This window comes from Phragmites australis, chromosome 1, assembly GCF_958298935.1.
Source record: "Phragmites australis chromosome 1, lpPhrAust1.1, whole genome shotgun sequence".
NCBI classification, from domain to species: domain Eukaryota; kingdom Viridiplantae; phylum Streptophyta; class Magnoliopsida; order Poales; family Poaceae; genus Phragmites; species Phragmites australis.
In genome coordinates this window covers 51,300,579-51,317,031 of record NC_084921.1, presented here as the reverse complement: position 1 = coordinate 51,317,031, position 16,453 = coordinate 51,300,579, and the positions used below count along the sequence as shown (strand labels likewise).

The 16,453-nt window shown below is 40.4% G+C and overlaps 1 protein-coding gene across 1 annotated transcript; it reads left to right on the top strand.

Moving 5' to 3' along the window:
• The first annotated feature begins 11,965 nt into the window (after window positions 1-11,965).
• On the top strand, window positions 11,966-16,036 carry LOC133925869 (F-box protein SKP2A-like). Its single transcript, XM_062371615.1, has 5 exons — window positions 11,966-12,101; window positions 13,208-13,541; window positions 14,418-14,766; window positions 14,842-14,983; window positions 15,455-16,036. The coding sequence occupies exons 2-5, from the start codon at window positions 13,282-13,284 to the stop codon at window positions 15,838-15,840; spliced, it is 1,137 nt and encodes a 378-aa protein (XP_062227599.1). The 5' UTR covers window positions 11,966-12,101; window positions 13,208-13,281; the 3' UTR covers window positions 15,841-16,036.
• Window positions 16,037-16,453: the final 417 nt, after the last annotated feature.

Genomic DNA, 16,453 nt, shown 5'->3' with positions numbered 1-16,453 from the left:
ATAGACCTGCGGGTTGCTATCTGCCGTCCTTTTCCAGCCCCTGCAAGTTGGTGGTGGAACCATCATTCTGTTGAGAGGAAAGTCTGAGAATTCTGGACCATCATTAGCCGGCCAAACTGTTCCAGTAATTTGGATTTGAAAGGAATTAAATGCCTTCTGACTGGAAGAGAAAGCAGATTTTGCATGTACCACCATGGAAGAACCTATAAAGCATAGCCATCTATGTACAAGAAAAGGAGCTTTTGTTGCAAATCGGAAAGGTGTGTATACTAGAGAAAAGGTGTTTTTCTACTATGAAATCAAGCCTGAGGTCATTTCCTATAATTAGACGGTATTGGCAATGCAATAGCTAGTGATGTGGAATTTGATGGTTGTGTGGAGCTGAAGCTGAGTTAAACAATTTTTGGCTGGGGAAACTTGAGGCTCACTCATGCGGCAGCTTTCAATCTTTGATGCTTACAAGGAACCATTCTGTTGGAATGTGGCCCATTTAAAGCCTATTTATGAGAATGCAAAGTAAGAAGGTTTAGTCCCATATTATCAGGCAAGGGGATGTAGACCAACTTAAATACTTGAGTTCTTTGGTCTCTTTGAAATAGAGAAGATGAGAAAAAGAGAGTATACTTTGCTATATTCACACGCACGCGCGCGCGCGTATTCGCGTATTTTTCGCTTGAATATCCGCGTGACTTGTGACTTGTGACGCGCGGCCGTAGCGTGGCGTGGCAGCACAAAATTACAAGCCCTTTTGCTGCTCTCCCTTTTTAATTGTGATCAATGCCATAATCAGCTGTTTTAATCGCGATCAATACCTTAACTCTGAGGGTTATTGGTCAGTTATGGAGGCTGCAATTGTGGGAATTTTATGAGAGAAAACGGCTCTAAGAGGGCAGCCATTTCCCTTTAAATCCTGGAGACGTCCAGGCTTTTGGGGACAGATCTCTCTGCTCCATATTTTCTTCTCCACCCATCCAGATCACTGTCCTGTGTGCTGTGCTGCCGGATCTCGCCGGCCCTTCTCCTTGCCGTGCACAAGGTTGGAGGGTGAGCGGTATCTCCGAGCCTCTGCCGTCGTGAAGCCCGCACGAGGGACGGTAATAAGGTTTCTGGGCAGCGCACCTGCGCGACCGCTTTGCACTGCTTCACCTTCGATCTGCACGGCAGCAAATCGACACATCGTCAACTTCATCCCTTTATCAACCCGACTGTGAGTTCTTGATGAAACTGATGGATTTTTGGTACTTTTGCTTGCTGCTAGGGTTAGAAGTATGTTTAAATGTTATAGATCGTGAAATATGCCTTTGTATAAAATCTGGAATTAGATTTTTGCGCATATTACTAACACATTCCTTCCTTTCCCTAATTAAACAATCACAAAGAACCCTGTTCATGGATTAACATTTCAGCGAAATTTTACGAATTTTGGGAATTTCAGAGGAAAACGAAATATCTAATTTCGAAATTTTCTTTGACTGATACGTGAGATCCACATAGCAGAGGACGGAAAAATTGTAAAACAAAATTGAAAGCCCTGACCCTGTTGATATTAAACACTAGAAGGTATCATGGAAGTTGTGGGACACCCAGGTCTATCATTAACCTGATATTTTCACCACAATTCCACAGACAACTGTAATGGGTCTCAATCACATCTAGCTAAGAGCAGACCTGTCGTTACGGACCAAACAAAAATTGCTGACAACGCATGTCTCTGACCACGCTGTTCTTGATAGTGGCTGATATATTGTCCTCGGATAAAATTCTCTCTTCTGGTGGCATGTACCAGAATGCGTAACTGACCGAAAGGTTTCAGGAATGCCGTCAGTAGCCGGCGAGTTTCTGATTCCCACGCATTGATCGTGCACGTCCAGGCAAATCCAAGTCAACAGGTAGATGAGCAGCAGACGCCATTGCATTCCCATCTTGTAAGCTACCGATCAACCCATAGCTGGAGGAACAATCGATTCGGGTAATAATTACGCATCCACAGATCGGAGTCCCCTATACGTCAGACTTTGGCGCCTTTGATAGCTATGATCTGTCTCTTTGACAAGCAGCTTAGTTGTCACATTTGCATGACATAGCACAATCTACAACTTGCATGATCGACGTGGAATCGGCAAATTGGCAAGTCTGTATCATACTGGATAAGCTGCACGCATATGTTTTCTCCCTCTAAGGATTAGCTACGAGAAACTAGATAATTTTGTGTCAAGAAGAAAACATACACCCAAATTCAAGCCGAAAGGGACTCCATTAAAGTACACCTGGTTGTATACATAAGCTCATTTGCTGCTGCGCAGGGGCTCGAACAACACTGGTGTTTGCCCCCTTTGCCAGTCTGTAGAGGAAGTGCCACATCTGTTTCTTCGTTGCCATCGGGCGCTAAGCATTTGGCGCGCTGTCGGCGTTGATGCGACCCTGCGAGAGTGCGCCCTACAGTTCTCACTGATGTGCTTTGGAACATATAGAAGTGCAGAACTGCGAAGGTGTTCGGCCATGATAGAGAAACCAACCAGCAAGTGCTTCGCCGAATCTCCGATGACCTCTGCCTGTGGACGTCCAGAGCTGCGAACGCCCTTGAAAGAATTAATTCCGTTACTTTGCAACGGAGATGAGGTTTGCCCGTGTTAAAAAAAAGTGTTGGATTTAGTCCTACATGGGATATGATAGAATAACATGACATAAAAGGTGGAAGATCTATTATGTAAAGTGCTTAGGACTTTAGTCGTGGTTTTGGTTGGGTATGTGCGTATAGCAGTTTCATTAAGATCTGGACCGGGGGTCTATGGGTATAATGAGGTAGGTCAAGCTGTTGTGTACCTTATGACAGGAGATATTGTTGGATTTTAGTCTCGTATTAGATATTGATGACGAGAAGTATGATATAAAAGGTAAAGATTCATCACCTATTAAGCTAGTCTTTTAGTTTGAGTTGACTTAGGACTTTGAGTGTCGGCTCGTAAATATAGTGAGCTGGACCAAGCTACTACGCACCTAACACAAAGAGCTGTGAAAAAAACCCAGTCTATTCTGAATTGGGCTGTAATAGTCGGTGTGATGTAGCCTAGTTTAATATTTATTTCTCCCTTCTTGTACCTATGTTATGTAACACCTTGTCTTTAAAATTCATTTACAGCCCAGCCCACATGTGGGGTAGCCTCGCATAAAAATATCACATATTTTATACTTTCGTTTTCACTTCATGTAAAAGGATTAACTCGGAGATGTTATGTTTAGAGCATGAAGACTTCTAAACTGACCTTAACATATCTAAACTACCAAGATGAAACTAATTCCACCAAACCGAAATAATTAGGCTACACGAGCCGAAACCAAAAATACTAATAGAACAAGGTATTACACTCTTCCCCTTGTGGGCTGATACCCTTAGTAGCTTACCACGTAAGTGGCAAAGAAACACACATGATCTTCCCTCAGTGCCACGGTCATACTATGTTACTTCCACGGGTCGACACGTATATACTTGTGCAGCGAAAGTTGACTCTGATACCATCTGTAGTATCTCGTCTCTAAAATTTGCTTACAGGCCGGTCTATTATAGGACGAGCCCGCATATAAATAGTACATATGTTACATTTTCACCTTCGCTTCATATAAAAATATTAATCTATGGGTGCTACGTTATGAAGCACGAAAACTTATAAGTCGGAGTATTACATGTTACTTCCATGCTGCCACCCTGGAACTGATTCTTCACGATGCTTTAAATATATGTTGTTCAGGCAGGCTGCAAAGCTTGCCGTGGTCCCGTAAAAAAAGATTGAATGAGTTGTCCATTAATCAACTGGACATAATTTTTTAGAAGGAAATCAGCTAAAAATCGCCATATGACATGGGCAGATAACCATTACTGCAGGCTACAACCACAAAACAAAAGCAAATAACCTTGTTTTAGGCTACTAGCCAGATAAAAGAGATAGAGCCATCAGACTTAAACTAAACTGGATGGCAGATCAATGTCAACACAATGTGATTGATTGAAACTGATGGTTTCTGCAGGCTAATCACGGAAACAACTCGTTTGCGTGCTATTGATTCAGGTCGTTTTCTTACATGAGATAACTACGAGGACGGAGGCAGATGGGGACTAGCGAGAAAATTTCTAGACCCCCTTCGATCTTACGTGAGATTTTTTCATGCTACCATATGTATGGTTTTTTTATAGTCTTGAATGATTAATTTTTGTTGAATAGAATGTATAGATGTGTGAATAGAATATTAATATAAGTGATTAATTGTACATGTTCCAAAGATTGCATACTTTTTGACTTTGGTGGCCATCTTTCACAGCAAAAGCCATAAGCTACTCGTGTGTGCTTCTCCTCTCTCATCTCTAGCAGTCTTGCTCTTCTTCTCTCTTGTTTGTTGCTATTTTCTTCTTCGACTCTCTAGTTCTCTCCTTAACTCTCTAAGTCTGGCCAAGATTCTAGCGATCCCCCAACTCCCCAATGCAAAGATTATCCAAGATCTAATCCCCTTCATGCTTTGGTCTTGGCGCCTACATTCTAAAATGTATAGTTTTTTTTTATGCTAATTGAGTCAGCATTTCATCATCCCTATTTTTCTAAGAAACCTGATACACGTGTTTATTATACAATTCTTTCTAGGATAACCATGCCTGAGAGGAATACACTTTATTCCTTTTACAAGAAGAAAGATCAAGATGGTCATGTAGCACAAGAGGTTGAGCCAATTCCTGCATCTAATTCTCAAGATGTACTGCAATTGGTTCAACCAATTTCTACTTCAGATCCTCAATTGGATTCTAGTACACAACCATCTGAACACCAAAATGAACCATGTGAATATCATAATGTTATTTCTGATGTTCAAGATTTGGTAAAAGGTGATCCCGCATTACATCGTCAAATTTGGGCATGTCCAGTTGATAAGAAAAATGAAATTGTAAAGTCTTACATGAAGCTTGGTCCATACCAGCCCAAAAAAGATGTGTATCCTCCTTCTGGTCCAAAGAATCACCAACGTCGATTTCAATATTACTGGTTTACAGCCTTTTCATGGTTGGAGTATTCACCTTCAAAAGATGCTGCATTTTGCTTCCCTTGTTTTCTTTTCTCAAAGAAACCAAGAGGGAAACTTGGGTCAAACACATTGACAATGAAGGGGTTTTGCAGTTGGAGAAAAGTTAATGGTGGAAGAGAATGTACCTTTTTATCGCACATGGGAAAAGATTTCAACTCTGTTCATAATTTTTTAGTCCAATGTTATGATAATTTGAAGAGTGGGCGGTGTCGTATTGAACAAGTGATGGTGAAAGTATCAGATGAGGTGATTATCAAAAATAGGCTACGTCTCAAGATATCAATTGATGCTGCAAAATGGTTGACATTGCAGGTTTTCCTTTTTCGGGGAAATGATGAGGGCCCTGATTCAAAATATCAAGGGAATTTTCTTGAGATGATGAAACTTCTGGGTTCATATGATAAAAAGGTCAATGCAGTGGTACTTGGTAATGCTCCAGGTAATGCTAAGTACATATCACCTGAAATTCAATAAGAAATCCTACATATCATTGCTACTAATGTGCATATTTCAATACGGAGAGAAATTGGTGATGTAAAATTCTGCTTGATTGTTGATGAAGCACGAGATGAATCTAAAAGAGAGCAGATGGCTCTTGTAGTTTGCTTTGTCGACGCTGATGGTTTTATTCGAGAGCGTTTTTTTTATCTTTGTACATGTTCTTGATACAATTGCTGCAACTCTCAAGCAAGAGCTTTGTTCAGTTTTATCTGATCAGCGTTTAGATGTACAAAATATTCGTGGACAAGGATACGATGGTGCTAGTAATATACATGGAGAATGGAACGGACTTCAACGAAAGTTTATTGAAGAATGCCCTTATGCATACTATTATCATTGTTTTGCACATCAGTTGTAGTTAGCCCTTGTTGCTGCATCTAAGGAAGTTACTGGAGTTCATAATTTCTTTTAACATCTTGCTACTGTTGCCAATGCCGTTGCATCTTCTTGTAAGAGAAATGATGAGTTGCGAGCTAATCAAGTTACTGAAATTCAAAAATTGGTTGAACTTAATGAGCTTGAAACAGGAAGTGGAGCTAACCAAATTAGGGCTTTGTAGAGGGCATGTGAAATTAGGTGGAGCTCTCATTTTAGTTCGATTTGCAGCCTTCTGAAACTATACAAAGCTTCATTTTTAGTTCTCAAAGATATAGCTTCAAGTAAAGGGACATGTACTTCTCCTTCAGGACGAGCAAAAGCAACTGGTGTTGTTAAGCTAATGATGTCATTTGATTTTGTATTTATTTTGCATCTTATGCAAGAACTCATGGGAATAACCGACTTGCTTTGCAAGAAGTTGCAGCAAAAATCACAAGATATAGTTAACACCATGCATGACGTTGCTACCACAAAAGAACTAATTCAGAAGTTAAGGGACAACGGTTGGAGTAAACTCTTAAATGACATAGTGTCATTTTGCGAGGAGCATGATATTCCAGTTCCTGATACGAGTAGTTTCTATGTTGATTACATTCGATCTCGTAGAGAGGATGAAACTTCAGTTATACATCACTACCAATATAATATCTTTATAGTTGCTGTTGATCAACAACTACAAGAGTTGAATAGCAGGTTCAGTGAACAAACAACAGAGCTCCTGATTTTGTGTAACTCTCAAGGAACTCATATAGATCATTCAAAATCGATGATGTATGTCTTCTAGCAAAGAAATTTTATCTTTATGATTTTTCAGAACAAGAGATGATTAACTTGAGGTATCAATTGCAACACTATGAGCTTGATGTGCTACGGAATCCAAATTTTCAGAATTTATCCAATATTGCTGCTCTTTGTCGGAAACTTGTAGAGAGTGGAAAATCTAATGATTATCATCTGATTGACAGGTTATTTCTTACTCATGTTGTACATTATAGTTTTCTTCAATTATATATATATATATATATATATATATATATATATATATATATATATATATTGCCTGTTTCAACCGCAACAACGGAACGAGCTTTTTCTTCCATGAAACTTGTTAAGACGAGACTTTGGAATAAAATGGAGGATGAATTACTAAGAGATTGCTTGATAATCTACATCGACAAGGATATGGTTCTAGAGTTCACAATTGATACAATTATAGATGATTTCAATGAAAAAAACATCGGTGTGTACGCCTGAAGTGAACACCAAGTATTTTAGTGTCTTTTGAAACTTTTACCTTGTATTTTGTGCCTCGTGAAACGATTTAACCTTAAAATATTTAGAGGCTCTTTTGTTAGATGATTATGTGACTATGTGACTCCATGCTTTTGTTCTATTGGCCTTGGCCTTGGCCCCCTCGTATAAAGTTCCTAGCTCTCTCCCTAACTACAACTAAGGTCAAACAAAAAGATATATAGAGAGAGAACTAACACTATTTTATATTTTGCAGTCTGTGGCTACTTTGCTCGCCCGATCAGATCATCCGATACCTGCCTTGAGTAATGCATAGAAGCTAGTATACTTGGTTAACTAATTAAACAATTTCCCGCGATGCTGGTGATCACCACGTTGTTTTTTCTTCCCTGTCGAGTCTTTTGGGAGCTCCAGGTGAATGCCAATTTGGGCTAGATTCGCGGTTAGGTTCATCGCCGGTGCATGTGCTGCAGACAAGTGAGTTGGCAATGGCATACATTCTCTGATCTCATTTAGGCAATGTTTCGATAGTATATAGTTTTTTTATATCTTAGTTTATTATAAAAAAGACGCACATACACATATATACATAGTATGTCTTCTATTACACATAGAGACGTAGAGATATATGGTTACGACTATACCACACAACACCATAAGGTGGTTCATGTTACCTTTGTTTTTTTAATACTGAATAATCAGCCTATATGCTTTTGCAGTTAAGAATGATATCATGTACAGATAAAATCAAAACGCGAACATTTGCATAAAAAACAACCTGCTAAAATAAGCTACTGACTAGTTATGCATTGGCAAGGACAACCTAACCTATTAGCTGAGGCAGTGAGTGGTGACGCTGGCCACTAGGAACTAGGGAGCACGATAGAACTGACGGTGTTGTTTGATGTTTGCCTCTAGCGATCAATCAAACGAGGCATGATTGGTCTCATTCAGTGTGGTTTCAGTTCATTGCATTTGGACGGCTCCTCGGCCGGCCTCAGCTTTAGGTTGTCCTTTTTATGGCTATACAGTTACAGGTGCGTGTTTGGAAGACTTACGGGACGGTGTGACCGTGTGAGGCTGATCTAGATAAGGGGCAGGGTGAAACATCAAAGGGGACGTTTCAGAGAGAAGCTTGGGTTGGACTGTAAAAATGAGTTACACGCAAGGTTTACAATATTATTTGATCTGGAAAACCGATCTCAGCGGTAATCAGAAATTCACAGTTATCATAGAAACTGTTCAAAATTCAGTGAGAATCTTTCAAAATTCAGTGAAAATCCGTTCAAAATTCACTCGTCAAATTTGAAATTCGGATAATCGACTAAATTGACATTTGGTAACCAGTTTAATTGCACCGATAACCGAGCGAACTCACCGATTTATTGAGCAGTTTTCTCGAATTTCAGTGAAATTTAACAAAAAAACCAAAAATAACTTAACCTTGTAAAATCAATAACAATTCATCTGAGATTCAAATCAAGTCAAACAAATTTTGTTGATTCCTTGTAACATGATATACATAATAAAAGTATTTATACTCATAAAAAAGTTGAATATTTTCTGTGAGAAAATGTATTTACTAAACCTAGTTAAATACATAGTTAACTCTTTACTAATCTAAAAATCATTAAACCAATTTTATTAGTCTTCTTACATGATCATGTATCTTTTAAAAATACATGAACTCATGAAATAGTTATTCTAACATACAAGATTGTGTAAATATGTTGCAACTAGATTAATTCATAACTATGCTTTATGTAGAAAAAATAATGGTAGACATAATAAAGTTAATTACTATGATGTTTCTTAACATATTCAACTTATGCTTGTGAACTTTGTAAAAATTATGGAGAAATTAATAAAACTCTAAATGAAGTGAAACTAATTTTAAAGATCCTCTTAATATACGCTATACACAATAAAAATATGTGTTCGCATGTTAAGCTTTCTTTAACATGAGTTAATAAATGAGCTGCACGCTTCAATTTTTTTTTATAAACTTACTCCCTATAGAATACGATGCAAACGATATTATTTTTGAAAAAAAATTCACATAAGGTTTTATAATTATCCCTATTTTTATGTTTTTTAATTTTTTAATTCAATTTTGAAAACCGTTCGTATTATAAAATCTGTGCGGACTGGTAAGCTTGGTAACAGTGATAATTGCTTGATAACTGTCACATTTTCGAACCCTAGTTACACGACGTATGCATGTAGATGTTTTATAAGTCTACCTCTCAAAAATAGTGGTAACTAGAATACCACGACCAGGACGGATCCAGAGTATTAGCATTAATGTCACCTGACAGCAATGACTTGTGCTAAATCAGTAAAGATTTGATATGATGATGGCGATAAAACCATCACACCAATGGCAGTGACACAAATGCTTCTCAGTCCTAATCCGCCCCTACCCACTACGTGTTGATGTTTTAACTTAAAAAATAGTCGACATATATGTGTCGATATTTTATAAGTCTAACTCTAAAAAATAGTGTTAACTAGGATACCGTGACGTATAAGTTTTTATACGTCTAACTATTAAAAAACAGTGTCAATGTTTTATAAGTCTAACTTAAAAAATAGTGGTAACCAGGGTACACGACGTACATGTGTCAATGTTTTATAAGTCTAACTTAAAAAATAGTGGTAACCAGATGCCGATTCTGATCAAGATAGGTATGTCAAATGAGGCGTCTTTGATGGGAGCCTTGTGTTGCCTATAAATATAGAGTACATATTGTAAGCGTGTCGAGGTTCTACGAGCCTAACTTGTGAAACAGTGATAACGAGTCTAATTGAGATAAGGGACAAGATGAAATACCCTGCGAGACGTCTAATAAAGTAGCCTTACATTCGCTTGAAAAGTTGAAGCATAGCGAGGTTCCGTTTGGAAATGAAAACGTTTCGTATATTCTAGTCATTAAGGTCATGTTTGCAAATGTTTCATATTCTAGTTAAAACTAGTGAAATCCCTGTGAAATTGTGCTTTGGGTAAGTGATTTGAATTCAAAATAGAGAAAATATTTCTTGAGAAAATTGTAAGAGGTGATTTCTCACGTTTTTTTTATAGTTGATACCCTCCTTTTAGAATCAAAATCTATTTAACTAGCCAAACAATTGCGCAATGTGATTCTAATTTATTAGAAAAAATTTCTAACAAAAAACTGGAACCGAAATACTTCTGAGAGAATTCAGAATCCTACCAAACAGACCCTAAATACGCCGTGAAATGCTAAGTTTAAATTCCTCTGGCAGGTGTACATGACTAGTTAGGAGAAAACAATTTTACATATTCAAACTTTTGTTGTAATGCTAAATTTACATGGCTCAACCCAGTGGGGATGGCAACTGTGACTATGATGAGGAGCAATTCAGTCAATGTAGTAGCCAATAAACATGTAGTTTTAATCCAAGTGAATTTGACTCCCCTCAGCCCAACGTAAAGCACCGTTAGGACTTCGTTTCAAAAACAAGTAAAGCACCGTTAGGACTTAACAAACTGCCATGAAATCCTTGCACCTTAGGAAGAACGTCTTTGGAGGTTTATCCAGGAGCACCTAGAGGCCGCATATGCGACTGTAAGGCCAAGCTCGCACGTCCCTGATGCCACCGCCGTACCATCCCTGGCCACCTCCGGTGCTCTCCATCGCTGCCGGGCGTTCGCCGCGCCGGACCTCGTACTGTCTTCCCGCCGCTCGCCGGCGTTGGAGCTGATGTCAGCGAGCTCGTCTGGCGATCTCCCAACCCTCACAATCCAATGTTCCGCCTATAGCTCACGGTAAAAAAAAAAAACTCTTTTACGGTGGTCCATACTACTAGAGGTAAGAGATAGTATAAATTTAATCTGACGATCCACGTAATTAGATATTTTGATAATTATGGTAATTTTGTTAAAATTACCCACCATATTTTTGCTAATAGAAAGATCGGCAAACGTCGGATCGCTAACCCTAGTCGATGGGTAGCAAATGAACTCTCATACCGATTGCAGATTAAAATATTAAAACGGTAATAAAATATTACTCTATTTAGAGACATATAACTGCAGTTAATTACTTTCATACCATGTATTTTTCTCTCCAAAATAACCATAATACTAACATACTACTTACATATACTACCTATACTACCGGTGAGAAATAAGTAGTATCCTGACTAATCTGAACCGTTGGACTCTAAAAATAAATGGCTCATATTAATTTTTAACCACTGTAAATTTTTTTAAAAAAAATGTTCTAAGCACGGTAAAAAAATCATAATTATAATATACACTTTATTAGTCCTATAGCTCACGTATCATACTCTCAATTTTTTATTAATTTTACCCCACTTATAATTAAGATTTTATTAGCCATACTTTTTTTTTATATAAACCACACTTGGCTAACGTGACAAACTTAAGCGGCAGAGTTATTGCATGATATATCACCCGGGTAGAAAAGCAACCAGGCTAAACACGGCCCGGTTCGGCCCGCAATTCCGGGCCGAGAGGCCGAGCCCAGCCCGGCCCGGCCCGGCCCACTAAATGCTCAGCCCGCGGAGGAACCGGGCCTTCCAGACGGTTCCGGTTGCGGCTGCGGGTCCGGACGGCGCACTCCTCACGTTTTCCCGTCCCCGCATGCGTAGAGCAGAAAGCAAGGGGATAAAAATCCCCGGCCCTTGCCGTCGCCCTCCCGACGCCACCGCACACGTGCCCGGCCCCGTCCGCCCGCCACGCGCCTCCCGTCCCGTGTCCTCCCCCCCCCCCCCCCCCTCTCTCTATTTAGAACCTCACCCTGCTCCATCTCCCGGCAGTCGCCGGTTCACAACTGCGACTAAAATTATCTTCGCGATCCTTTCCGTCGCAATTTGGAGGCTTCTAGGCAGCAGTGCTTCTTTGCTTCTTGTACTAGGTGAGTAGAAAGTTCGCATCATTTTCTCTCCTAGGATCTCTTGGTTCTGTCCGTGGATTGGGATTCATGGCCTGCTCCAAATGCTAGAAATCGCATTCAAAGGCCGGGTTTTCCGTGGTTTTCCGGGGTTCCCCTATCAATCTTTGGGCCTTTTCTCCGTAGCATCGTGATCTTTTCTGTGGTTGTCTGTGCGCGAAAAGCAACACTGCAACGCGGGGGGATTTGTAGTTGTTTTCTTGCATATTTCTTTCTGCCCGATACTTGCACCGGGTCCCTGTCTGCTTGGAGGTTGGATTTGTCACTATTAACCCCACAAAGATTTGGGGTTTTTTCATGTCTTTTAGTGGATTTGCCTCCCCTGGCCTCGAGTCATCCCAACCTTGGCTTGCTGTTTTGGTTTGTTAAGCTCGTTGTAAAGTACGTCTCTGGTATTTTTGCGCTACAAGGGACCGGAAGTTTCGATACTTCGCCATAAGAAATGTTCGGCACCTAGCGTGTTGCCTTATACTTGCCGTTTCCTCTTCATTTCAACTTATGCTTTTCAGACTTCATTTTTGGAGGGGTTTGGCTATAGAAATTTCCACATTAGACCATGATACAGTTAAGCTTCTAAATCAAATTGTTAATTGCAACTAATACAGACGCTTTGTGCGCTTCCTGTAGTTATTTAGGATATTTGAGCCATAGGATTGCCGTCCTGATGTAGAACTATTTATCATAATATTGTTCCTTGTAGTCTTACAGACTTTAGCAGCTAGTTTTCGTGCTCTTCTGAAGATCTGGGTCATATCCTTACTCTTTGGTGATGCAAGCCTGAATCTGTGTGTTGGTGTTCCCTTTTGGTTTAGTTTGGTTTGTAAGTTTGTTTAGTAGATAAGCGATATAAATGCCACCTTGATCAATAAAATCATGTTCCATAGTAAGGACTTCATACTTGGGTGTTTCACTATGGTTTCTGGTGCATACTGCATGGGTCGTTCCTATGCGAGTATCTAAGACTGCATCTTTGCTGAATGCTGAGTACAGCTGCGAATGACATCGTAGTTTTTATATGTTCTATAACAAGTTTAGCATAAGCGTGTTGACGAGTATTGTGATGATTGCAGGTTAAGTTGCCTTTCAATTCTCGGGGAAGGATTTGCTCTGTAACTTCTATTTTGGGACTCCGAATAGTATTGAAATGGATACTGTGCAGCCAATGAGCGGGGAACTGAACAATTCGTTCAATGACCTTATGGTTTCTGGTGGCGGGAAGAGTGGACATGCTCAGAATGCAGGCACTGGAATCACCTTGACAGGTTGGAAGGATCTTCCCATGGAGCTGCTCCTGCGGATTATGTCAATAGTTGGAGATGACAGAATGGTCATCGTAGCCTCTGGTGTATGCACAGGGTGGCGTGATGCGTTAGGGTGGGGAGTCACAAATCTTTCACTCTCATGGTAAGAATTTTACCTTCCTGACACGTACTTTTTATTTTGATATGTTTTATGTTCTGAAAATGAGTTCATCAAATATTAAGATTTAAGAATTGAGACGTTTCCATACTAAAGATCAGGGATGTAGTAGTATATTATTTATTCTGCTGTCTTCAGTTTCTGAGATCGGTTGAATTCTGAATATGATCATAATGTTTATTTCAGCTGTGCTAATTACCGATTCCGTAAAATCTGCATGCATCCTGATAACCTTATCTGTTGCTGTATACAATATCGTGCTTCACATCGGGCCATTTTGTTGCTGCTGCTGCTCAACCATATGATGCATGATAAATGTTCACTCCAAACATGAGAATTCCATATTTTGATTTGTTTGGGCCTTCATTTGACTATGTTCTAGAAGAAACATGAAATATAATCCACCGTACGGCAACCCAAATATAGGGACATAAACCAAAATACATGGGCCGTACCAAAATACAGGGACTATTCCCCTATGGGTCGTACTTTGATTTGAAGGTCTAATTTTCATTCATGGAATCGTTATGTACCATTTTTGTTATTGAAAAAAACTGGTGTGCAAATGGCCGTCTGACATAACAAAATCATCATACAATGATCTATTTTCTCATAACCTTCACATCTTACTTACAAACCACGAATTTTGAATGAGATATTGTGCTTGGCTTCTTTCATATTCACTACAATTTTTTGTTTTGCTACACAAAAATAAATTCTGAAATAGTGCAATTGAGTTATACTGTAGCAACGAATTATTAGTTTCCATAGTTCCTAGCTGATTACATGGTCCTTTTGAACAACATTTTACCACATCCTGAAAAGAAAGTGTTTATTGACCATTGGAGGTGTCATTTTCAGGTGCCAGGACCACATGAATGACTTAGTGATATCACTGGCTCACAAATTTATGAAGCTGCAAGTTATATCTCTTCGGCAAATCAAACCTCAGCTTGAAGACAGTGGAGTGGAGGCTGTGGCAAGCTACTGTCATGATTTTCGCGAGTTGGATCTTAGCAGAAGCTTTAGGCTTAGTGACCGATCCTTGTATGCTCTGGCACATGGGTGCCCTCATCTTACGAGACTTAACATTAGTGGGTGTTCCAATTTCAGTGACACTGCTTTAGTCTACCTCACCAGTCAATGCAAGAATCTCAAATGCTTGAATCTGTGTGGGTGTGTGAGGGCGGCTTCTGACAGAGCACTGCAGGTACTTAAGTCGGTACTTAAGTCGCTATAGCATTGTTCGCATGAGCTTCCGTTAATCTCTACAATTTTGATGCAGGCTATCGCCTGTAACTGTGGTCAGCTGCAATCGTTAAACCTGGGGTGGTGTGACAGTATCACTGACAAGGGAGTGACCAGCTTGGCATCCGGATGCCCTGAACTTAGGGCTGTGGACTTGTGTGGTTGTGTTCTTATAACAGGTAATGTTTATTACGTATCTGTTTGATCTGGCATTCTGCAAAACTTGTTGCTTTGCATACTGCTAATGCTAGGCCTAACCACCTAAGAATATTAGTGATAATATTTAGGGCTGTGTGGAAATATTTTGTTCTGTTTGAGGGCTTCGGCAAGGCTGCCTGGTTGCTGTGTCGAGATCTTTTTCCAAAAGCTCAGACATGGCTGCAGATGTTAACCTTACACTGCTCCTGCAGAGCTGACACTTGCATAGGCACATACTGAACCTCGTGTTATGCAGATCCTCATGTTGCCTAGTTTTTTTCCCGAAAGAAGTTCCTTCAGATGGTTCATCAGCCTTGCATTCCTAGGTGCATATTTCTTAGATTACTGCATATATCATTTTTGGATAGCTTGCTGATGTTTGCTATGTAAACTTGAGAGCTACTTGTTGGTATCTGAAACTTAAATTTAACTCGTCCTTGGTTGATCTTCAGATGAGAGCGTGGTTGCTCTCGCTAACGGGTGCCCTCACCTACGTTCCCTGGGCCTGTACTACTGCCAGAACATCACCGACCGCGCCATGTACTCGCTGGCCGCGAACAGTCGGGGGAGGAGCAAAGGCATGGGCAGCTGGGACACGGTGAAGAGGGGCAGAGACAGAGACAGGGACGGGCTGGCGAGCCTGAACATCAGCCAGTGCACGGCGCTGACGCCCCCAGCGGTGCAGGCCGTGTGCGACTCGTTCCCGGCGCTGCACACGTGCCCGGAGCGGCACTCCCTCATCATCAGCGGGTGCCTGAGCCTCACCTCCGTCCACTGCGCCTGCGCGCTCCACCCGCACCGCGCCGGCAGAGCCATCCTCTCCAACCACGCGTATTGAAGGCCGGGAGGGACGTGGTCTGGTGTGGTTTGGTGGAAGAGCTTTTGAGGAAGCTGTGTACATATTCCGGTTGAACCCGCGGCTTGGTGGATGGTTGCTTGTATTCTCTGTGTGTGCGTGCGAACTAGTGGCATGGTGGGAGACTGGGAGTCTTGGTGACAAACTTTTTTTTTTAAGAACCGGGCCCCTTTCTTGAGTTCTTACCGAGGCTATTTGATGAGGTTTGTGTGAGACAGACTCGAGCCTCCGTCGGACTGCTCCTCACATGGAGCTCTACCACGGCTCCTCACATGGAGCGAGCTCCACCACGGCGCTACGCGCACTCTTGATGAAAGTAACTTGGTGACGGTGCGTTTTGGTACCGCTCGTCCGTTGTGAAATGAAAGTAGACCGCTAGTTCCTAGTTGAATTAACGATACACACTTGTTAATTGCATTTTTACATGTTCCAAAGTTAATCAATTTTCTGATAATAGTTTATAATAAACTTTATATTTAATCTTATTTATCTAATATAAAATGTTATTATAAACTAGTCTTTGTGATGTCTTATAGGACTATTTTTTAATGAAGTTTATTCTTAATCTTATTTATCTAATACAAAATTTTATTAA